The sequence below is a fragment of the Ovis canadensis genome, chromosome 26 (assembly GCF_042477335.2).
Source record: "Ovis canadensis isolate MfBH-ARS-UI-01 breed Bighorn chromosome 26, ARS-UI_OviCan_v2, whole genome shotgun sequence".
Taxonomy (NCBI): domain Eukaryota; kingdom Metazoa; phylum Chordata; class Mammalia; order Artiodactyla; family Bovidae; genus Ovis; species Ovis canadensis.
The window spans coordinates 59,855,259-59,880,741 of NC_091270.1; the positions used below are offsets into that span (position 1 = coordinate 59,855,259).

Consider the following 25,483-nt stretch of genomic DNA (forward strand, 5'->3'; position numbering starts at 1 on the left):
AGTACACAGCTTTGACATAAGCCTTTCCTGATTTGGAAGTATCTGTTGTTCCATGTCCAATTCTAACTGTTGCTTCTTGACCTGCATACAGATTTCTCAGGAGGCAGGTAAGGTGGTCTGATATTCCCATCTCTTTAAGAATTTTCCACAGTTCATTGTGATCCACACAGTCAAAGGCTTTGGCGTAGTCAATGAAGCAGAAGTAGATGTTTTTCTGAAACTCTCTTGCTTTTTTGATGATCCAGTGGTTGATGGCAATTTGATCTCTGGTTCCTCTGCCTTTTCTAAATCCAGCTTGAACATCTGGAAGATCATGGTTCACGTACTATAGAAGCCTGGCTTGGAGAATTTTGAGCAGTACTGCTAGAGAGTGAGATGGGTGCAGCTCCACATCGTTTGGTGTGCATATAAATGGCAATCTCTCAATTTGTCCACCCCAGCTTCACCCTTGGTTACCATCACTTTGTTTTATACACCTGTGACTGTTTCTGTTCTGTAAGTAGGTTCAGTGGCTCCATTTTTTAAAGCCCATGTGTAAATGTTCTCTCAAGGTATTTTTCTTGCTCTGATTTCACTTTGTACGATAACCTCTAGGTCCATCCATGTTGCTGAAAGTGACATTATATCATTTCATTTTATGGCTGAGTAAACCTAGACAGAGCTTCCCCAGTGGCTCAGATGGTAAAGAATCTGCCTGCAACGCAGGAGACCCAGGTTCAATCCCTGGGTCAGGAAATACCGTGGAGAAGGGAATGGGAACCAACTCCAGTGTTCTTGCCTAGAGAATTCCATGGACAGAGGAGCCTGATGGGCTATGGTCCATGGGGGTGCAAAGAGTCGGACACAACTAAGCAATTAGTACTTTCACTTTTTGAACTTAGTCTTTGTATTAACAAGCAGAGATATCACTTTGTCAACAAAAGCCCCTATAGTCAAAGCTATGTTTTTTCCAATAGTCGTGTAGGGATGTGAGAGTTGGACCATAAAGAAGGTTAAACACTGAAGAACTGGTGCTTTTGAACTGTGGTGCTAGAGAAGACTCTTGAGAGTCCCTTGGACTGCAAGGAAATCAAACCAGTCAATCCTAAAGGAAATTGATGCTGAATATTCATTGGAAGGACTGATGCTGAAGCTGAAGCTCCTATATTTTGGACACCTGAGGCGAAGAGGCAGCTCATTAGAAAAGACCCTGATGCTGGGAAAAATTGAGAACATGGGAGAAGTGGACGACAGACAGTGAGATGGTTGGATGGCATCACTGACTCAATGGACTTGAGTTTGAGCAAACTCCGGGAGATGGTGAAGGACAGGGAGCCCTGGTGCTGTAGTCTGTGAGGGTGCAAAGAGTAGGACACGGTTTAGCAACTAACCACTCTGCTGCTGATGGACACTTAGGCTGCTCCCATGTCCTGACTGTTAAATAGCAGTTACATAAACCTGGTAGCTCGTAAGGCGAAGAATCTGCCTGCAATGCAGGAGACCCGGGTCCAATCCCTGGGTCAGGAAAACCCCTGCAGAAGGAAATGCAAGCCACTCTAGTATTTTTGCCTGGAGAATTCCACGGGCAGAGGAGCCTGGCAGTGACCATCCATGGGGTCACAGAGTTGGACACACAACTGAGCAGCTAGCACTTCACCCTCTAGAATAAGATGGCTCCTTACAGCTGAACATTGCTGCAAGGATGAGTGTCCAAGCTCATCAGCCCGGCACACGTGGCGTGCATGAGCCCGTTTCCCTCACTCTTTCCACGTCTTCCACTCACACTGTTCTCCTCTCACACCTAAATTTTAAATGTTTACAGACAGCGTCACATTCCCTTGTACCTTAACATGGGTTGTTGCTCTTATGCTTGTCATTTCCATCTAAATAATTCCGACTTGTTGAGCTCATATGGGGTCATTCATGTGAAGCCTTCTGGGACATCCCACGCCAGCAAAGGTCTCCTTTCCTCTGACACTTGGCTCAGATGTTAGCTTTCACACTTGCTGATTTGAGCTAAAACGTGCGTCTGTTTTTCTAACTGTATTCTAAGTTCCTTTCTGAAGGCTGGAGCTGTTTGTTTTGCATCGTACCTTCCTCTGGAGTTAGAGGAAGGTGTTTGTCCTTCTGACAAACATCTAGTGCCGATTCAGAAACCATCTCTGGCCGCTCCGCAGGGTGTCCTTCCCTGTCCTTGACACCTTGCAAGCCTAAATGGTCAAGGTCTTGTCAAACTGATGAGCCTTCCCAATTCATCTTCAATTCATTTCGCTCTGTATGTTGTCGTATTAACTAATGTCTCAGCAATCAATCCAGAATATTTTTAAAAGATTCCGTGTTCAACCATTATCTTATCATACCTGGAAAATGAGCATAGGTGTTATTAATTTTTCCATAAATATCTAGAGGATGAGAGTATCTGGAAACTACAAAATCACTGTGGATCCTGAACATGTCTGCCTCTGCATCAAGTGCTACACATTTATTATCTCACTTAATCCTCTTAGTGCTCCTTCCTAAGGCCAAAAGGTGAGTAGCTGACCATTCTAGAATGTGAATACAAGTCTGTCCACTACAAGATCTGTCCTCCAGGATACTTGTTTGTTTCAGAGCCACTCTCGGCTCCATCTCCCAGGGCTCACTCTCCCCTTCATCGCCTGTTGAGCCCTCTGTTGCTTCTGTTGTAGCCCCTGTGGGTTTATATGAGAGAGAGCGAATGCTTATGGGATTGCTGGCCAGGCCCTGTCATGCCATACGTGGTCTTTTCCTGTTCATTGTTTTGAAATTGCTTGAAATTCAGTTTAGGAGCCTGACACTTGATCTGTGCTGGGTTTTTCTGAAGAGTTAACATTTGCATCCCAAACCGCTCAGGCAGCTGTATTTTTTGCTTCTTTTTCCCCCGAGGTAATTGGCAGAAGTCTTTAGCATTAGTGCATTATCTTCGTTGTGATTGCTGCTCTTATGTTTGCTTTTTTTTAGCCAAGAACTCTTTACTGAATGGAAATTGCTTTCAAGAAATATCTAAAGAACTAGTTTAGAAAGTTCACTTAAAATACAAATAAATTCAGCAACAGAGGAAGAGTGAAATGTCATTTTTTGTTGTTGTCATTAATTATTTTCATGACGAAAGGAATTACATAGTCTAAGAAGTGAAGGAAAGCATCTTCCTTTAAGATTTTCTGAAGATTTCAGAGCAAGTGACATGATCCTAAATCAATATTCTTGATGTTAAAATATTATTTAGAAGAGTGGTTATTTTAAATGGAATAGATTTTTTGATTAAATATGACCAAGAATAACCCTTTACCTGCAAACTATAATTTATTGATATCAAATATCGGGTATTTTGGACTACTGTTTTTTTTTGTTTGTTTTTTTTTTTTTTTTAGGAGCCAGTTCAGTTCAGTTGCTCAGTCGTGTCCAACTCTTTGCGACCCCATGAATTGCAGCATGCCAGGCCTCCATATCCATCACCAACTCCCAGAGTTCACTCAGACTCACGTCCATCGAGTCAGTGATGCCATCCAGCCATCTCATCCTCAGTCATCCCCTTCTCCTCCTGCCCTCAATCCCTCCCAGCATCAGAGTCTTTTCCAATGAGTCAACTCTTTGCATGAGGTGGCCAAAGTACTGAGTTTCCTTTTATTCAGATTTTTAAAATTTAAAACACATTTAGGTAAAACTTCTAGTTTTTATTTCAAAATGAGGCAAACATGGTACAAGTACAACTTCTCTTCTCTGAAGATATCCTTGAAATGAAGCTAAAAGAAATTTTAAAAGAGAGGCAGAGAGAGATAGCCACAAAAGAACAGAGGTGTTTTGGGTCAGCGTGGATAAAAAAAGCATCTCTGGATGCCAGATGGTGGAAAGCCAGTGTATAGAAAAAGAAAGAAGAGAAAAGCATGAAGTCAGAACCTTGGGGAAAGTCTGGAATTAGGGTTTGCCTATACCATGTTGAATGAATAAAGCAAAAAGTATCAGACAGGTGGGACTGAAAACATGAGGATTGATTTAAAGGAGGAAAATTTTAAATTAAGATAAATATACATTTTTATAGGGAAAGAAAGACAACAAAGAACAATAGAAAACTATATTTTATATATGTAGCAGTTGACAATAATAATTTTAAGCAATTGACTGGTAATAAGAAAGTAGAAGCTACTTTGCTTGAAGCTAAAGCATTCTCCTTTGAATGGACCAGTTTTATAACATTATCACTTGGAAAATGTATAATCTAATCCTCTCATCTTACCTGATCAGTAGACAAAAATATTGATGATGTCAAAACAATGATAATGTTGTTTTTGAGCTTAAAGCTCAAAATCACGTGGGCCCCCCGGGGAAATCACGTGGGCCCCCCGGGGAAATCACGTGGGCCCCCAGGGGAAATCACGTGGGCCCCCAGGGGAAATCACGTGAATCACTTAGATTCATCCTTGAATAAAGCCTGGAAAAATGGATAGTTCAGTTCAGTTCAGTCACTCAGTCGTGTCCGACTCTTTGTGATCCCATGAATCGCAGCACGCCAGGCCTCCCTGTCCATCGCCATCTCCCGGAGTTCACTCAGACTCACGTCCATCGAGTCAGTGATGCCATCCAGCCATCTCTTCCTCGGTCATCCCCTTCTCCTCCTGCCCCCAATCCCTCCCGGCATCAGAGTCTTTTCCAATGAGTCAACTCTTCACATGAGGTGGCCAAAGTACTGGAGTTTCAGCTTTAGCATCATTCCTTACAAAGAAATCCCAGGACTGATCTCCTTCACAATGGACTGGTTGGATATCCTTGCAGTCCAAGGGACTCTCAAGAGTCTTCTCCAACACCACAGTTCAAAAGCATCAATTCTTTGGCACTCAGCCTTCTTTACAGTCTGACTCTCACATCCATACATGACCACAGGAAAAACCATAGCCTTGACTAGACGGACCTTAGTCGGCAAAGTAATGTCTCTGCTTTTGAATATACTATCTAGGTTGGTCATAACTTTTCTTCCAAGGAGTAAGTGTCTTTTAATTTCATGGCTGCAGTCACCATCTGCAGTGATTTTGGAGCCCCCCAAAATGAAGTCTGACACTGTTTCCAATGTTTCCCCATCTATTTCCACTGTTTCCCCATCTATTTCCCATGAAGTGATGGGACCGGATGACATGATCTTAGTTTTCTGAATGTTGAGCTTTAAGTCAACTTTTTCACTCTCCTCTTTCACTTTCATCAAGACGCTTTTTAGTTCCTCTTCACTTTCTGCCATAAGGGTGGTGTCGTCTGCATATCTGAGGTTATTGATATTTCTCCTGGCAATCTTGATTCCAGCTTGTGCTTCTTCCAGCCCAGTGTTTCTCATGATGTACTCTTCATATAAGTTAAATAAGCAGGGTGACAATATACAGCCTTGACACACTCCTTTTCCTATTTGGAACCAGTCTGTTGTTCTATGTCCATTTCTAACTGTTGCTTCCTGATCTGCATACAGATTTCTCAAGAGGCAGGTTAGGTGGTCTGGTATTCCCATCTCTCTCAGAATTTTCCACAGTTCATTGTGATCCACACAGTCAAAGGCTTTGGCATAGCCCATAAAGCAGAAATAGATGTTTTTCTGGAACTCTCTTGCTTTTTCCATGATCCAGCAGATGTTGGCAATTTGATTTCTGGTTCCTCTGCCTTTTCTAAATCCAGCTTGAACATCAGGAAGTTCACAGTTCATGTATTGCTGAAGCCTGGCTTGGAGAATTTTGAGCATTACTTTACTAGCTTGTGAGATGAGTGCAATTGTGCGGTAGTCTGAGCATTCTTTGGCATTGCCTTTCTTTGGGATTGGAATGAAAACTGACCTTTTCCAGTACTGTGGCCACTGCTGTTTCCAAATTTGCTGGCATATTGAGTTCAGCACTTTCACAGCATCATCTTTCAGGATTTGAAACAGCTCAACTGGAATGCCATCACCTCCACTAGCTTTGTTCATAGTGATGCTTTCTAAGGCCCACTTGACTTCACATTCCAGGATGTCTGGCTCTACATTAGAGATCACACCATCATGATTATCTGGGTCGTGAAGATGTTTTTTGTACAGTTCTTCCATGTATTCTTGCCACCTCTTCTTAATATCTTCTGCTTCTGTTAGGTCCATACCGTTTCTGTCCTTTATTGAGCCCATCTTTGCATGAAATGTTTCCTTGGTATCTAATTTTCTTGAAGAGATCTCTAGTCTTTCCCATTCTGTTGTTTTCCTCTATTTCTTTGCATTGATTGCTGAAGAAGGTTTTCTTATCTCTTCTTGCTATTCTTTGGAACTCTGCATTCAGATGCTTATATCTTCCCTTTTCTCCTTGGCTTTTCGCTTCTCTTCTTTTTACAGCTATTTGTAAGGCCTCCTCAGACAATCGTTTTTCTTTTTTGCATTTCTTTTCCATGGGGATGTCTTGATCCCTGTCTCTGTACAATGTCATGAACTTCTGTCCATAGTTCATCAGGCACTCTATCTATCAGATCAAGTCTCTTAAATCTATTTCTCACTTCCACTGTATAATCATAAGGGATTTGATTTAGGTCATACATGAATGGTCTAGTGGTTTTCCCTACTTTCTTCAATTTGAATCTGAAATTGGTAATAAGCAGTTCATGATCTGAGCCACATTCAGCCCCCGGTCTTGTTTTTGTTGACTGTATAGAGCTTCTCCATCTTTTGCTGCAGAGAATATAATCAATCTGATTTTGGTGTTGACCATCTGGTGATGTCCATGTGTAGAGTCTTCTCTTGTGTTGTTGGAAGAGGGAGTTTGCTATGACCAGTGCATTTTCTTGGCAAAGCTCTATTAGTCTTTGCCCTGCTTCATTCCGCATTCCAAGGCCAAATTTGCCTGTTACTCCAGGTGTTTCCTGACTTCCTACTTTTGCATTCCAGTCCCCTATAATGAAAAGGACATATTTTTGGGGTGTTAGTTCTAAAAGGTCTTGTAGGTCTTCAGAAAACCATTTAACTTCGGCTTCTTCAGCGTTACTGGTTGGGGCATAGACTTGGATAACTGTGATATTGAATGGTTTGCCTTGGAAACAAACAGAGATAATTCTGTCATTTTTTAGATTGCATCCAAGTACTGCATTTCAGACTCTTTTGTTGACCATGATGGCTACTCCATTTCTTCTAAGGGATTCCTGCCTGCAGTAGTAGATATAATGGTCATCCGAGTTAAATTCACCCATTCCAGTCCATTTTAGTTCCCTGATTCCTAGAATGTCAACATTCACTCTTGCCATCTCTTGTTTGACTGCTTCCAGTTTTCCTTGATTTGTGGACCTGACATTCCAGGTTCCTATGCAATATTGCTTTTTATAGCATTGGACCTGGCTTCTATCACCAGTCACATCCACAGCTGGGTAGTGTTTTTGCTTTGGCTCCATCCCTTCATTCTCTCTGGAGTTATTTCTCCACTGATCTCCAGTAGCATATTGGGCACCTACTGACCTGGGGAATTCCTCTTTCAGTATCCTATCATTTTGCCTTTTCATACTGTTCATGGGGTTCTCAAGGCAAGAATACTGAAGTGGTTTGCCATTCCCTTTTCAGTTAGAAGAGTTTGAATGTTTAATAGTGTATGTGTAGTTGAGAGAATTTGGAAATTTGAAATCAAGGAAGAAAAGATGTACAAAAAAGAGTAACTTCAGGCAGGGAATTTGAAATCCTGACTCAAGTTAATGGAACCATGCATAAATATGGAAACATATTATGCATAGTTGTAAAATAATAATAGAATATTTAACTTAATAAAATTTGATAATGTTTGTAGAGGAGTATGAAAAGAAAGAAACTAGCCAAGAAAATGTGATCTTTCCTAGTGTCTATAAATGCATTAGTATGTTATTTAGAGCTGTGATATCAATTGGCATAAAATAATCATAATAAACATTTCATTTCAAGCATTTATTAATATCTCTGGGCTGAAGCTCTTTGTACTCCTGGGTTTGTTACCATGTGTGCATTATTTGATAACAATAAACGAAAAAAGAAAAGAAATTATAGCACAGTATTCTGAGAGTCCCTCTGGAAGAAGACTTGAAATGCATGGGAATTACAAAATGTACTAGTTAGAGTTCCAGCTAACAAAATAACTTTGTAAATCAGAGGTTCTCAACATGCTTGCTCCTGGGAATCCAGCTGAGATTTGCAAGCCCCTTCAAGCTGTGTGAAGAGAGGCATAAGTTTATATTTTACTTTTCATAGTTTATGTAGAAAGCCATCAGTCATCCAATGGCATTGTATTTTTTTTTTCAAAAGTATATACAAGCGTTTCTATATGGTAAACGTAATTAAGTGTTTAAAATACAACCAGGTGCAACTATACCTTTAGTGTTAAAGAGGTCTTTCGGTACTGGGGTACTTACTGGGGTACCTTTACCCACGTTCAGATGGATTTGATCCAAAGGACTTCTGGACAGACAAGATAGCTCAGCTTCATCATTCCATGACCTGAACAATTGAGAACCTCTTTGCTGACCACTTAACTATTACTATCCCTGACTCAAACTTTTAACTACAGTTCAACTTGACAGTGGTTCCTTTAAGTCGTTAATAAAGGCCAGGAAGTGTATGGATGTGAGAGTTGGACTGTGAAGAAGGCTGAACGCTGAAGAATTGATGTTTTTGAATTGTGGTGTTGGAGAAGACTCTTGAGAGTCCCTTGGACTGCAAGGAGATCCAACCAGTCCATTCTAAAGGAGATCAGTCCTGGGTGTTCTTTGGAAGGAATGATGCTAAAGCTGAAACTCCAATACTTTGGCCATCTCATGTGAAGAGTTGACTCATTGGTAAAGACCCTGATGTTGGGAGGGATTGGGGGCAGGAGAAGAAGGGGACAACAAAGGATGGGATGGCTGGATGGCATCACTGACTTGATGGACACGAGTTTGAGTGAGCTCCAGGAATTGGTGATGGACAGGGAGGCCTGGTGTGCTGCAGTTCATGGGGTCACAAAGAGTTGGACATGACTGAGCGACTGAACTGAACTGAACTGACCATGTCATTTGTTAACAAGCAAGTCAATTGTTAGAAAGACTTTACAATATCCCTTGTTTATTGTAGGTTGTTCTGACTTATTTTTGTTCATCAGTTCTCCTTAAAAAAAAAAAAAAAAAAGTAACGTGTGTGTTTCTGCTGCCTTTTGCCAATTACCTAGAAACCTAAATACAGACCCAGTTTCCATGTTGATTTTGGAAGTCTGTTGAGCTCTGACATGTGTTTGAGAGTCAGCTTGATATGTAGGAGGAGAATCGGTTTTTAATAAACCTGAGTTTAAATCTTGGAGCTGCAAATCATTTATCTTTGCTATTCCTTGGTTTTTACTTCTGTAAAACAAGGATAATAGCACACCCTTTTTAGAATTCTTTGGCTAAAAATTATTTATTTCTGGGAAAGAAGACAGTGGTTTCCAGGAAACAACTGGTGAAATATTTTAATCATAGGAGGTTGCTTCTCTAATTTTCTCTATTTATCTTTGGTGTGCTGGGTCTCCATTGCTGCACCGGGGCTTTGTTCTAGTTGCCATCAGGGGCTCCCCTCTGGTTGTGGTCAGGCCTCCGCCCCGGTTGTGAGCAGGGGCTCCTCCCTAGTGGAGATTCCTGGGCTGCTCGTTGCGATGCCTTCCCTTGTTGTAGAGCGTGGCTCTAGGGTGTGGGCTCCATAGTTCTGGGAAATGGACTTAGTTGCCCTGCGGTGTGTGCGATCTTCCTGGATCAGGGATAACACTGCTTCTGCATTGACAGGCTGATATTTTCTCCCTCACTGAGCCACCAGGGAGCCGGAAAGTTGGTTCTGTTACCCAGGTTTTGACCAGTACTTCTTAGACATCCCCCATGGAGCCTTTTAAGGCTTGAACTAATTTGCCTTGTGTTGGGATCTCAATCTATACTTTTAACAAGCTCCCCAGATGATTCCTGGTGTGTTGCCAGGGTTGAGAATGGTTGCCTTAAATACGTGGCATGCATTTTAAGAGCTATTATTGTTTTTTATTTTTTCCACATCCAAGTTTATTTTGAACATCTACATCAAGACTCCCAAATGCAGTCAAGTTCAGATGACAATGCAAATTTTCCACACAACTGAACTGTGTGGCTTCAACCAAGAATCATATCCTTAGCTGCCTTTTTCTCCTAAAAATGCTTGACAGCAGCTGAAGTGGTTGCTTTTACTTATCTAATTACTTCTTTCAACAATAAACCTTTTCTGAGCATTTTCTGTTTTCAGGTACTTGTTTTTCAAAGATGAGCAAAACTGACTACATCTTTTGCAGTCTTGGGAAGGGAGGACTGTAAGCAGAATATCTGGGAGATGAATACTGTATGACAGGATGTGGGAATGTGTAGCGTGTTGTGAGAATGGGGAGGAGGGCTCTTTGGCTCCATCGGCTATGAGACCGGAGGGGCTATTCTTGGAAAGAGAGCATTTTGGATAAACAGACAAGAACTACACATATACTATGTAAGCAATAAAGACTGGAGGAAAGAAAGGGCCTACAAAAGATAAGGAGGCAATAGACCACACCAGATTCGGCAAGAACTTGCCAGTAAATCTGTACTACTGGAGCAGAATATCAGAGGCCAGAAGGGACGGGAGTGAATCCAGACACGACCTGGGTTAGTTCGTGGAGGCAGTGCTTGCCAACACAAAATGCCTCTGATGGCATGAATTCCACATCGCTGGCTAATAAAAATAAGCATATGGGCCACCTATAGGGGATGGGGGAAATGTGTGTGTAAATTACTGAATGAATATTTCAGTGCAAAGAGTAGAATAATTCAAGGAAGTATCAAGTCTAGCCCAAACACAGAACAGAAGAAACTGAGTCCTGCCAAGTTCAAAACAGTGAGAGACTTTCTGTAGGGACTGTACCCACTGGCACATGACCTGGCACATAAACAATACACGTGCACGTGTAGACACGCACAGACATTCGCACAGACATTTGCACAGACATTTGCACAGACATTTGCACAGACATTTGCATTTTTGAGCGAAGCATAAAGAGAAGTAAGGATATTCTCATGTGCTTAATTCCATATATAACGTGTTATCTTGGGATTTTCATGCTAGAAGAGATCATAGAAATTGCTTATGGAGATGGAATTTGTTTAAAAAGAACCACCGCACACACCATTATGCATTCTTAAAGCCACGAAAGACTGATTTACAAAAGGAAACAAACAAGCAGGGAAGCAAGAAGAAAAGGGACATTGTAAAACATGTGCCCCTGAATTTATGTCTTTTCTACTTTAACCAAGCATTTAAAATCAGGATAGTTGCTCACATAGCTCATATCAACGTTTTGTTGTTTAATTTTTCTATAGCCTTTATAACTTTCATTTTGTGACATTTTCAAATTACCTCATCTAAATCATTTGTAGTATATATAGTATAGTGAAAGTCGCTCAGTCTTGTCCAACCCTTTGCAACCCCGTGGACTATACACAGTCCACGCAATTCTCCAGGCCAGAATACTGGAGGGGGTAGCCTTTCCCTTCTCCAGGGGATCTTTCCAACCCAGGAATTGAACCCAGGTCTCCCGCATTGCAGGCTGATTCTTTACCAGCTGAGCCACCAGGGAAGCCCAAGAATACTGGAGTGGGTAGCTATCCCTCCTCCAGGGGATCTTCCCGATCCAGGAATCAAACCAGGGTCTCCTGTATTGCAGACAGATTCTTTGCCAGCTGAGCTATGGGGGCAAGCCCTAAATCCTCTGTAGGCGCCCTAGTAAAGACAGGCTTCTTTCAGTTCTGTCAGCCTCCTCTCTGTCTCTATGTATATTTCAGTTTCTAAAATGCATTTCTTCTTTCTAGGTTCTTGGGGATCACAGGACTCTTTGAGGCTAAAATTGATCATAAACGGTAGAAGGCAGACAAAAAATGGTCTCAGTGATCCATCGATTGCTCCAACTTTCCCTTTTAGACACTACCCAAGAAAATAGATTTTGATTTTTCCTTTAATCAAGAAATCGTAGAATTATTGCCTGAGTAAAATTTCACAGTGGTTTGTAGATTTTTAAAATTGTGTTTTCCACCAAGTCACTTTTTAAGCTGGGTTTCTTTATTTTTGGCCGCACTGGTTCTTGGCTGCTTTGAGCACGCGCTCTCTTGGTGCAGTGGCTGGGGGCGGGTCTCCAGTCGCGGTGCGCAGGCGTCTAGGTGCCGAGGCTTGTCTGCCCTGAGCGCGGGCTCTGGGGCGCACAGGCCTCGGTAACTTGCCTATGGCTCAGTCGCCACGGCTCTCAGGCTCCAGAGTGTGGGCTCAGTAGCTGCGGTGCCTGGGCTCAGCTGCTCCCTGGCGAGTGAAATCTGCCCGGAGCAGGGATGCAGTCCACGTTCCCTTCATTGGCAGATGGACTCTTACCCACCGGGCCACCAAGGATGCCCAGTTTGTGAATTTGCATGTTGCCTATTCAGTTTGTTTTGTGTTGAATCTTGTACCCCCCAAAAGTTTGTTATAATCCTAACTCCCAGTACATTAGAGTGTGACCTTATTTGGAAATAGTCACTTTACAGAGATAATCAATTTAAAATGAGTTCACAAGAGTGGTCTCTAATCGCATATGACTGGTACTCATAATAAGCAGAAATTGGGACACAGAGACACACTCAGGAAGAATGGGATGTGAAGATGGAGAATTAGAGTGATGCAACTGTAGGCTAAGGGTTGCCAAGGATTGCTGGCAAGATACCAGAAGCTAGGGAGAGGCAGGAGGAATTCTCCTTACAGACTTCAGAGGACTTAAGTATGGTTTTCCAGCATCTTGACTTTGAACTTTTAACCTCCAAGACTGTGAGGTAATGCATTTCTGTTGATGTCAGCTGGTGGTCCTTTTTTTAATAGCAACACTAGTAAATTAATGTATGGTTAGAATATTTGAAAGGTCAATCGATACCACACTTTGATGTTGTCGTTGTTTTCATCCATCCATGCTACATCTTTCCATTCATCCATCCTCCCATCCACCCATCTGTCCATCCACGCAGCTCTCTTTCCATCCATACCTACATCTGTCCGTCCATCCATCCATCCATCCATCCATCTAATAGCATCATGATTTTGAAAAAGAAAGGAATTTAACAAAAGTAGCGAGGACATGATTTCAGATTAAGGGGAAAAAACCCTTTCATTCAACCATCCATGATTTGAATAAAAAAATGTCCTGTCCTCTCCTGTCTTTTCACTTCAGATTCCAGCACCCGACCCACATTTCAGTGACTTGCAGAGAAGCCAGATGTGATTGTGAACTTCTGGTGCAGCTGGTCATTTAATGAATTTCTGAAATTTATCCTCCAGCCCAATCCACAAGACTATGCTCTTCGGGGTGCTCTGTGTAAATGGAGTCCCAGCTCTGGAGTTGTTAGATTTTGTTACTTAGACCTTATTCAGAGACAGGCCTATTGAACCTTGGATGACGTGACTTCTGGCTCAGCCAGCCCCATAGGCATGCATTGCCTTCCAAAGAGGTTTTGCCATGTAAGTCCATCAGAAACAAGATTCCAGTAAAAGCATTTGAGTCAGATTCTGTCCCTGTATTGCTGATAACAGGGTGTCCGAAGTGTCCAAATTAAGGACTGGAGTCTTCCCCACAGGGTGATATTAGTGTGATCAGTCAGCAGTCTTCCCTTTTAAAGAAACTTAATATCCTTTTAAGGTACATTCTTTTAATATACCCCACGTCCAAGGTAAGAGAAACCGAAGTAAGACGGTAGGTATTGCAAGAGGGCATCAGAGGGCAGACACATTGAAACCATAATCACAGAAAACTTGTCAATCTAATCACACTAGGACCACAGGCTTTTCTAACTCAATGAAACTAAGCCATGCCAGTGGGGCCACCCAAGACGGGTGGGTCATGGTGGAGAGGTCTGACAGAATGTGGTCCACTGGAGAAGGGAATGGCAAACCACATCAGTATTCTTGCCTTGAGAACCCCATGAACAGTATGAAAAGGCAAAATGATAGGATACTGAAAGAGGAACTCCCCAGGTCAGTAGGTGCCCAACACGCTAATGGAGATAAGTGGAGAAATAACTCCAGAAAGAATGAAGGGATGGAGCCAAAGCAAAAACACTACCCAGCTGTGGATGTGACTGGTGATAGAAGCAAGGTCTGATGCTGTAAAGAGCAATATTGCATAGGAACCTGGAATGTCAGGTCCATGAATCAAGGTAAATTGGAAGTGGTCAAACAAGAGATGGCAAGAGTGAACGTTGACATTCTAGGAATCAGCAAACTAAAATGGACTGGAATGGGTGAATTTAACTCAGATGACCATTATATCTACTACTGCAGGCAGGGATCCCTTAGAAGAAACAGAGTAGCCATCATGGTCAACAAAAGAGTCCAAAATTCAGTACTTGGATGCAATCTCAAAAACGACAGAATGATCTCTGTTTCCAAGGCAAACCATTCAATATCACATTTATCCAAGTCTATGTCCCAACCAGTAACGCTGAAGAAGCTGAAGTTGAACGGTTCTATGAAGATCTACAAGACCTTTCAGAGCTAACACCCAAAAAAGTAGGAAGCAAAAGTAGGAAGTCAGGCAATTTGGCCTTGGAATATGGAATGAAGCAGGGCAAAGACTAATAGAATTTTGCCAAGACAATGCACTGATCATAGCAAACACCCTCTTCCAACAACACAAGAGAAGACTCTACACATGGACATCACCAGATGGTCAACACCAAAATCAGATTGATTATATTCTTTGCAGCCAAAGATGGAGAAGCTCTATACAGTCGACAAAAACAAGACCAGGAGCTGACAGTGGCTCAGATAATGAACTCCTTATTGCCAAATTCAGAGTTAAATTGAAGAAAGTAGGGAAAACCGCTAGACCATTCATGTATGACCTAAATCAAATCCCTTATGATTATACAGTGGAAGTGAGAAATAGATTTAAGAGACTTGATCTGATAGATAGAGTGCCTGATGAACTATGGACGGAAGTTCGTGACATTGTACAGGAGACAGGGATCAAGACATCCCCATGGAAAAGAAATGCAAAAAAGAAAAACGATTGTCTGAGGAGGCCTTACAAATAGGTGTGAAAAGAAGAGAAGTGAAAAGCAAAGGAGAAAAGGAAAGATATAAGCATCTGAATGCAGAGTTCCAAAGAATAGCAAGAAGAGATAAGAAAGCCTTCCTCAGTGATCAATGCAAAGAAATAGAGGAAAAGAACAGAATGGGAAAGACTAGAGATCTCTTCAAGAAAATTAGAGATACCAAGGGAACATTTCATGCAAAGATGGGCTCCATAAAGGACAGAAATGGTATGGACCTAACAGAAGCAGAAGATATTAAGAAGAGGTGGCAAGAATACACAGAAGAACTATACAAAAAAGATCTTCAAGACCAAGATAATCATGATGCTGTGATCACTCATCTAGAGCCAGACATCCTGGAATGTGAAGTCAAGTGGGCCTTAGAAAGCATCACTACGAACAAAGCTAGTGGAATCACCTTGATGGAATTCCAGTTGAGCTATTTCAAATCCTGAAAGATGATACTGTTTGAAAATGCTGCACTTAATATGCCAGCAAATTTGGAAACTCAGCAGTGGCCACAGGACTGGAAAAGGTCAGTTTTCATTCCAATCCCTAAGAAAGGCAATGCCAAAGAATGCTCAAACTACCACACAATTGCACTCATCTCACAAGCTAGTAAAGTAATGTTCAAAATTCTCCAAGCCAGGCTTCAGCAGTGTGTGAACCATGAACTTCCAGATGTTCAAGCTGGTTTTAGAAAAGGCAGAGGAACCAGAGATCAAATTGCCAACATCTGCTGGATCATGGAAAAAGCAAGAGAGTTCCAGAAAAACATCTATTTCTGCTTTATTGACTATGCCAAAACCTTTGACTGTGTGGATCACAATAAACTGTGGAAAATTCTGAAAGAGATGGGCATACCAGACTACCTGACCTGCCTCTTGAGAAACCTGTATGCAGGTCAGGAAGCTACAGTTAGAACTGAACATGGAACAACAGACTGGTTCCAAATAGGAAAAGGAGTACATCAAGGCTGTATATTGTCACCCTGCTTATTTAACTTCTATACAGGGTACATCATGAGAAACGCTGAGCTGGAAGAGGCGGAAGCTGGGATCAAGATTGCGGGAGAAATATCAATAACCTCAGATATGCAGATGACACCACCCTTATGGCAGAAAGTGAAAAGGAACTAAAAAGCCTCTTGATAAAAGTGAAAGGGAGAGTGAAGAAGTTGACTTAAAACTCAACATTCAGAAAATGAAGATCATGGCATCTGGTCCCATCACTTCATGGGAAATAGATGGGGAAACAGTGGAAACAGTGTCAGACTTTATTTTGGGGGCTCCAAAATCACTGCAGATGGTGATTGCAGCCATGAAATTAAGAGACGCTTACACCTTGGAAGAAAAGTTATGACCAACCTAGACAGTATATTCAAAAGCAGAGACATTACTTTGCCAACAAAGATCCGTCTAGTCAAGGCTATGGTTTTTCCTGTGGTCATGTATGGTTGTGAGACTTGGACTGTGAAGAAAGCTGAGCACCAAAGAATTGATGCTTTTGACCTGTGGTATTGGAGAAGACTCTTGAGAGTCCCTTGGACTGCAAGGGGATCCAACCAGTCCATTCTGAAGGAGATCAGTCCTGGAATTTCTTTGGAAGGAATGATGCTAACGCTGAAACTCCAGTCCTTTGGCCACCTCATGTGAAGAGTTGACTCATTGGAAAAGACTGTGATGCTGGGAGGGATTGGGGGCAGGAGGAGAAGGGGATGACAGAGGATGAGATGGCTGGATGGCTTCACTGACTCAATGGACGTGAGTCTGGGTGAACTCCGGGAGTTGGTGATGGACAGGGAGGCCTGGCGTGCTGCGATTCATGGGGTCACAAAGAGTTCGACACGACTGAGTGACTGAACTGAAATGAATAATCTTTTGGCCTGAAAAAAAATATCCCATTGCAGAAAAAGGATGACCATCCATAGAAGTAAATCACTTTCTTTTCTTCCTTTTTTTCCTCTTATTTTTTCCTTCTCTCCTGGTATACCTTTTCTCACTGATACAGGAAATATGTCAATAAAATTTAAATATATATTACTCTTCAGTGGGTTCCAGGAAAACAAATGAGAACCACAGGGAATGAGAACATGGGTGGCACATAGCCCCTACCCTACTCCCTGAAAATACCACATATAGATGGTTTTTAAAGGTGAACAGGATTAAACTTCCATGACGAGACATGTGTCAGTAATATGTCCACAAACTCAATTAAAAATCAAGGAACTATACTCAATATCTTATAATAATCTATAAAGCAAAAGAGTCTGTAAAATTATATGGGTTACATACAATAATGAACTGATCTGCAAAACAGAAATAGACCCACAGACAATCTGAACAAACTTGCTGTTACCCAACGGGAAGGAGGCTGGAGGGACAAACTGATGAATTTGGGATGAACAGAGATACACACTGGTAGACCTAGAATAGATGAACAGCAGAGGCCTACTCTACGGCCACAGGGAATTAGACTCAATATTTCATAATAACCTATGATGAGAAAGAATCTTAATAAGAATACATGTATGTGTGTGTGTAAAACTGACTCGCTTTGCTCTATACCTGAAACTAATAGTATCGTGAATCAAATACGTCAATAATTTTTTAATTAAAAAAAGAAAAAAAAATCTCAGAGTGCAATTACCTGTGGGAATTCCACAACAGTGCCACGATACATTGGCTGCATGCAACTTTCCATAGCATATAAGTGATGCCAAGAAAAATAATCTCTTACGACCCCTTCAAGCTCATCGTGCTTTACTTTGAACTCTCTGTTTCATGTTATTAGTCTCCTCGGAGAACATTAGGGAAAATAGCCATGGCAGAAAGCTACTGAAAGGTCTCTTCCATTTGGATGTGACCCGAGTACTTGGAGAGCATCCAAAAGGTTTGGCACATTTAAGTTCAAGCACTGGTTTTCTGAACAAAATCGGCTTCTCCTGAGCTGAGTAGAACAGTGTGTCTGTTAGCCTTTGCCTGGGAAGACCCCTGGTGGGGAAATGGTCTGATGTCGGCCTGTAAAGTAGAAAGAGAACCAGCGAACCACTGCTTTAGTGCTTCAGTGACCCTGTGTCTAGAAATGCGTTCATAAATGAATGCATGCAGGTCCTGTGCCGCGGCTGCCAGCTGCAGACTCCGCTCTGAGCGTCTCTACCCCTGTCGTACCCTGGGGTCATTAAGCCACATGCTTTCACTTCTCATAAACTCTCCTCACCCCTCATGCGTAAGGTTCCCTTGTGAACCCAGGTTTTCTCACTGCTGCAGGTAACACCATTCCAAGACAGACGTTAAGTTTTGATATCAGGCTTCAATAATATTCAGTTTATGTTTTAGCAACTCAACAGTCATATGGTGGGCCCTGGCCCAAGTGGGAGCCACTCCATTAATTCCCAGGTGCAGAGAGCACAGAGGGGTGGCCGCCTTGACTTTCCCCATTTTGGGTGAGACCCGAGAGAAGAGCAGCCTTCAGATGGGGCAGTGCAGTGGCATGAAGGATGAGCTGGGGACCTGGCCTCTCTGAAGGAGGTCAGCTGAGAAGAGACGGGTTCTGTCTGGAGTCCCGAGAAGTAGGTAGGCATTAGTCAGAGGAAGATGAAGCAGAAGGTGTGGGGAAAGGGTTTTCAAGGCAGAGGAAGAGGAATGTGCAGAAGACTTGAGGGTAAAAGAAAGCTGAGTGCATTGAAAAATCGGTTGTGCCCTTGTGTCTTGAATATGTTGTATTTCCTACATAAACATATCAATTTAGCAGACTTGAGCTTGACCTGATTAGTGAGCTCAGTGGAGAACGCTTACCTCTAGTTGAATGAATCCGTCTGTGAAGGGACTCACACATGTCCTTTGCTGTTGGGCAAAAGCAGAGAAAGCAGGAGGCTTCATGGCAGCCTCCCTCCAGCCCTGCTCAGAGCTGTGTCTTGGCCTTGGGTGATTAGCATTCCTGTCAAATTCGCTCCGTCCCTCAACCTCAGAGAAAGGGGGAATGCTGAAGTCCTTGGTGTTCTTGATGGGAATGGTGCCTGGCAGCAGGCACATGTTTGAAAAAAGGCAACTAATAATACATTTAAGATTTATATTAAAAAAAATGCATGCGCTTTTGGGTATGGAAATTATGTGTGTTTTTAAAAGAGGGCAAAAGTTGCAAATTTTCTCAAATGGAAAAATTTGTTGAAGAAACGCAATTATTTTAATTTTTAATAATGTGTAAGTCATATAATGGAGAAGGAAATGGCAACCCACGCCAGTGTTCTCACCTGGAGAATCTCATGGACAGAGGAGCCTGGTGGGCTACAGTCCATGGGGTCACAGAGAGTCAAACACTACTAAGCAACGAACACACACACACACATGAGTCATATAAACACAAATTTTACTAGTTCATAGTCAATGGAATAAACTGTGTGTCACTTAATATTCAGTTCAGTTCAATCGCTCAGTCATGTCCAACTCTCTGTGACCCCATGGACTGCAGCACGCCAGGCCTGCCTGTCCATTACCAACTCCCGGAGCTTTACTCAAACTCATGTCCATCAAGTCGGTGATGCCGCTTTACATTACAGGGTCACACATTCCAGGACACCATTATCACAAAGCTGTACTGTGATGCCGGATGGAGGGGGCCAGGGTGGGAAGTTGCGCTGCTTATTACTTCTGTGATATTAGGCAACGGGCAATGAGAGCTCCTCGGGAGGTTGCTAGGCTAGAAGCAATGCTCACAAGCACAGATACACCGTGAGTGCCAGTAAGTGTGACCTCAGCCTGATTGTCACAGGTCACTGTCCCTAGAAATACCAGCTGGAAGAGGTGACCTTTATATTTCTAGACTTCTAAACACTCTGGCATTTAAATTCTTATTCTTTGATCTGAAAACCAAGCTAACAGGAACAGACAAACTGACAGGAACAGAGGGAGGAGGTCTCTAGAGCAGGAGAGATAAAGGCAAGGCTCAGCCCCATCCATCCTCCCTGCAGACACGGCAGCGACCTAGGGAAGGGCATTGGGAAGGGGGCCTCAGCGGCTCACCGGAGGCTGGCCCTGGCCGCTCAGCTACAGACCAATTTAGCAGAATGCCCCGAGGGAGGCGAGGGAAAAGCAAGGCCTGGGACAGAAACGCAAAGATCCTTAAACCTGAAATGAAGGAAAACATATTCATTTGGCTGTAAATAAGGCCTTAGGCTGAGTTTGAAATTGAATTTTACTCTAGAGTTGGGGTGAGCATATCAATAGCTAGCGTGTCATTCTTCACTTGGGTGTGTTGGTTTGGGGAGTGTTGGATAATGTATTTGGAAAATGTTAGCTTTCAAAATATCCCACTTTAGGTATTATATAACTATGTCTTAAAATACCATGTAGCTTTTACCATTTCTTTTTAGTTTTTAACTCAGGGCTGCATGGGTTCAGTGAAATGTCCGACTGCGATTTCTGGGTATTACATTTTTAGTTTAATGACTATTTTTGCACAAAAGCTTACATTTTATTCATATTCATATAACGATTTTCTTGATCACATTTTTTAAACTGTATGTATTGAACAAAGATGCTAACTTTAAAAACAAACGACAAAAGCTTTGGTTATATTACTTTAGAAATTAATTACTTAAAGCAGATATTTTGTACTGTGGGACATCTCAGAGGATTTAATGTTAGATGTGCGCTGTGAATGCCCAGGCTGTGGCACCTAGGTTCCCTACAACTTATTTAACCCAAGAACTCCTTTTTTCTTCCCTGCACACATTGGCGTTTCTTGAGACTGCTTTTGCAGACAGATGTCAAGCGATGATTCTCATACACACAGGAAAGCAGATTATTTTGACAGCTCGGACCTGTTGGTTCGCAGGGAGGAGACCGACACACGTGCCTTTCTTCGGGACACAGGGTTTGATTCCAGCGCATCCGCGTTTGCCCCCACAGCACGTGTGCAGCCCTCTGTCCGCCTGACTCTGCGACCCCGCGGACTGTAGCCCGCCAGACCCCGCTGTCCATGGGGTTCTCAATGCTAAATGATGCCGTGTTTGGGCGAAATGAACAAAGTGGCTGTGCGTGTCCCCCGAGTGACAGCAGGTGCCATTTTTAGTTATTCACCAAGTACTGCGCTTAGTCGCTCAGTCGCGTCCAACTCTTGGTGACCCCATGGACGGTAGCCTGCCAGGCTCCTCTGTCCATGGGGTTCTCCAGGCAAGAAGACTGGAGCGGGTTGCCATTTCCTTCTCCAATATAGACCATGTGGTATCGCTTAATTACCTGTTTAACAGCAGAAATTGCTTAGATGTAGCCCTGGTTAATCCCTTGTTGTAAACGGCTTTCCATACGTTTGTAGCTGTGTCTATTAAAGAGGCGACTGACTTGCGTCCGTTATTGAAAGCGTTAACCTTTTGTCGTTTTGTTGCACTCGGTCCCTGAAATAATAATGGAGAATTACGGGTAGTGGCGTGACTGTAGCTGTTACTTCATCATTAAAGGATAATCAATTAAAAAATGTATACTGGAAAATAAGATTGCCTTTGAAGAACACAATACTTTGCATTTTAAAGTTTGATTTTTTAGCTGTAGTGATCAGAACAATATTCAGTTAAAAACAAAAAGAATTAAATCTAGAGAATATGCCACATTTGCCTAAAGTGTCTGCTTCTAAAATACCTCCCACACCGATTTGGATTGAATGCAGTCAGTGGAAGTGACCAACATTACTGAAAGACAAAAATAAATAGCGACTCCCGAAGTGTGATCAACTCAAAGCTATGTATTTTCAGAGAGCATCTTCAGTATGGACATGCTGTCCCTTTTGCCTTCGCACTGTTGTTATAAAGGGGCTCAGGATTCCTGAGTAGAGTACAGGTGTAATTCACCTGATCCCGGAGAGAGATGGATCCTGTTTGTGCAGATGGGACAGATGCAGTAGAAATGGGGGGACAGATGCCTCTGAATTAGCGCCTCTTTCAGCGTTTTTGTTTTCCTTTGTTGTTGGCCAAAGAGCAAGTCCCCCCCCCCCCCCCCGCCCCCGTGCTCTCTGCGATGTCATGGAGCCCTGCAGCGGCATCTGGACGCGCTGTCACGGGGACCTGGGAGGCGGGAGGCGGGCTCTGCAGCTTCCTGCACGCAGCCCTGTGGCTGCCAGCTCTCGAGTTCTGCTCGAGGTCCATTTCGGTTCTGAGGACATAGGGGTGAGGCGGGGCTGAGGAAAGTTTGATTTAACTGGGGTGGGAGACAGGGCAGTGTGGGTAGCGAAGAATCCTGTGCCATGCCCTATGACCTTTCTCACGAGCACTTGAGGTTCAAACTAAGAAAAGTAAATGGCAACTTTATGTTCATTTTTAATGTTTGGATTCAGATGCAGAACTGAATTTAGAAATGAGCTTAGGTCATGTATTAAGATTTGAAAAACGTATAGAATTAACTGGAAACAATTCAAACATTCATCAGCTAACACACGGATAATCAATCACATTAGGGTGAAAGTGAAAATGTCAGTTGCTCAGTCGTGTCCAACCCTTTGTGACCCCATCGACTGTAGCCACCAGGCTCCTCTGTCCATGGGATTCTCCAGGCAGGAATACTGGAGTGGGTTGTCATTTCCTTCTCCAGGGGAATCTACCAGACCCAGGGACTGAACCTGGGTCTCCTGCACGACAGGCAGATTCTTTCAAGTCTGAGCCACCAGGGAAGCGCACGGGTTCACCCATACAAAGGGCTACTACTCAGCAGTGAAAAGGAATGTTACCAATGCGTGCAACGACATGGGTGGATCTTAAAAACATCATGCTGAATGAAAGATGCCAGACACGGAAGGTGGCATAGTGTATGATTCCATTCGTATGAACCTTGAGGAAAGGGAAAAATACAGTTACAGAAAGCAGAGCAGTGATTTCACTGGGTGGGGTGGGAGGCAGGAAGTGACCTCACGAGGGAACTTCATGGGTAATGGAAGTGTTCTATGAGGTAATTATTAAGACTGTATCTATTTGTCAAATCTCACCAAACTGTAAATTTAACACTTGTGAGCTTTATTGTATTTAAATTAAAATCAAAAACTGGCTGAAAAAAAAGTATGGTATAATTCACTAGTGGGGGAGGGGATCCTAGAATCTGTTAATTCCTGGAAGTGACCAGAAAAATTGTGGGGCAGCTGAGCTTCATCCAAAATCTAGGATGAACATCAGGAAAAATGTAAAGTGGTGATGAAAGCTACAAATGAGAACCCATGAGCTCTTCTTGGTCACAGCTGTTTAATAGAGAAACCATCTAGCCTAGTACTTAGCACGGAGAGGCACTTAACAAATGCTGAGTGCTGTCATTTTTTGTTGATGCTATTATTTTATTATTATTTAGAATAGTGCATTATGAGTGTCTAGACAACATTGTAGAAGTTGTGAATAGAGAAAACCTTTATCCTACCTACTGGTGGAAAGAGTCTATGAGTTAATGGGTTCTGATGATTTGAAACACACAAAAGGAGGTAGGATTTATCAGCGACTGATTTAGGCTAATTGGTGAACTATAATGTATCACCGAAGTGCTCAGAGCGTTATTTCAGACATATGCTTAGCTTTTGTGTATGTCAAATCTTGTCTGAACTGATTCAGTCCATGGGGAAGACTCTCAGAAGAACTTCGTATCGGATGAGAGTTAAGAGTTCCAAAGTCTGCAAGTATTGAACAGAATCAGTGGCTGGTGTAGGACATTAAAATCATTTTGAAATGATTTTTTGGACATGTGAGAGATAGAAAGTGCCAACCAAGACTGTAGGAATGTGAGGCTCCTGTTACCCCTAATCATCACATACGTGTACACAAAACAGAAAAGGTAATAGCCCAGATTTATTGACTTTTAATGTGCCTGGCACTGTACTGCACTAAGTGATTTCAAGAATTATTATGACTAAACTTCATCACAAGCTTAAGAGATAATGCATAAGAGCACAGAGGCTGTGCGTGTATTAAGAAGACAATCAAAATTTGATTCTAACTATCGTTTGGGAACCGTGAATGAGAACCCTGGAACGAACCTTGGTGACATTCCATTTTACCAGCATTGTTTTGCCAGCATCATGCTTTGGATGCCCCGTATCCTGTCCTGGGAGTGGGATGCAGAGAGAACTGACATCTGGCCCAAACTCTCTGACCTGTGAGTCGTGAGCCCATAGGAGAGCACCATGTGTTAGGGGATCAGTCAGTGATCGTGGAAAGAACCCGCAGTTCCACATGTTTGAATTCTTGGAAGGCAGAATTTGTGTGGAAGCAACCCTTGCTTTTTCAAAGTTTGTTTTCTACTTCGATTTGACCAAAGACCTACATTAGTACCTGCTTTCACTAAACAGAGCAAATCCGAAGAGGATTTGCAAAAAAAAAAAAAAAAAGGACAAATGGTGGAAACGGCGCCCAGCCTTTGTTTTTGCAACAGCCCTTGTAGAGGCGGCAGGAACCGTGATCAGCAAGGTCGGGGTTGCCAGCTCTTTCCCCAGGGAAGTATGCTCTGCGTCCCAGCCACCAGCCGCCAAGGCTTTGCACTGTGTCTCTGGGCCTCTGTGCTTTTTATCTCCGTTTGCTTTTTGCAGCCTTCCGCAAGATGGGTCCTAAGGTAGTGGCTTCTCCTTTCAGAGAGCAGGGGAAGCCCGTGCTAGATTCCTAAGGCAGAAAAGATACCAAACGTAGCAGAAGGTTAATTATACGTAAAGAGGCTCAAGTTATTTTCACGGCCGCTTGTCTATTTTGAAGTCCGTTTGAGGCAATGGTACAGACTCACTGCTGTGTGAGATTTCACACAGTCACGATAACTTGAGTTTTGATAAATCTTTAATTATATAGGAGGGTTATCACACTGGGACAATTGTGGATCCTAAATGGGAGAAGCGGTTAGTATGCCAACTCTAATGGGCACATTTATCATTTCTTTATCACACTGTGCTTCTGGCTTGTTGTCTATTTTCTAAGAAAGTAGAAATGCCGTTTCTTAGAATAAAAATGTTCTTTCTAGTGCAGGCATTAGATTGAAGCTGTCCAGATTGGTTCTTTAATGAAACAGGCAACATTCCAATGGAACTGACAAGCTTTATTTCTGTTTGTTGTATTTTTTTTGTCATTACAGATGGACCCGATTCAGAAAGCTGTGATAAATCATACTTTCGGGGTTCCTCTTCCTCATCGAAGAAAGCAGATCATTTCGTGCACCATTTGCCAGTTGAGATTTAATTCTGATGTAAGTTTACCGCTTAGTATTCACTGAAAAAATGCAGTTTGCTGTTCTAATCTTGCAGAAGAGATTTCTGAAACATTTTTCTCCAGTGACTGAGCAAGTCAGAGTTCAGTGATAACATTTTAACTCCTTGTGTGCTTTGATTTCGGAGTTTACTATATTATGAAGCAAACTGCACTGGGTTTAATGCTAATTCTTAGTCTCCCAGGAATGCTAAATGCAGATAACACACTTGCTTTTGGGGAACAGTCTGAATTTAG

At 42.5% G+C, this 25,483-nt stretch overlaps 1 protein-coding gene across 4 annotated transcripts in view; it reads left to right on the forward strand.

The window, feature by feature from the left end:
• The window catches only part of ZNF385D (zinc finger protein 385D), a 1,001,169-nt gene that overhangs the window by 823,831 nt on the left and 151,855 nt on the right, over window positions 1-25,483 (forward strand). For all 4 annotated transcript variants that reach the window (XM_069572941.1, XM_069572940.1, XM_069572943.1 and 1 more), the window contains one exon: window positions 25,116-25,226. In XM_069572941.1, coding sequence (XP_069429042.1) covers window positions 25,116-25,226 — 111 coding nt within the window. The remainder of the gene's footprint in view (window positions 1-25,115; window positions 25,227-25,483) is intronic.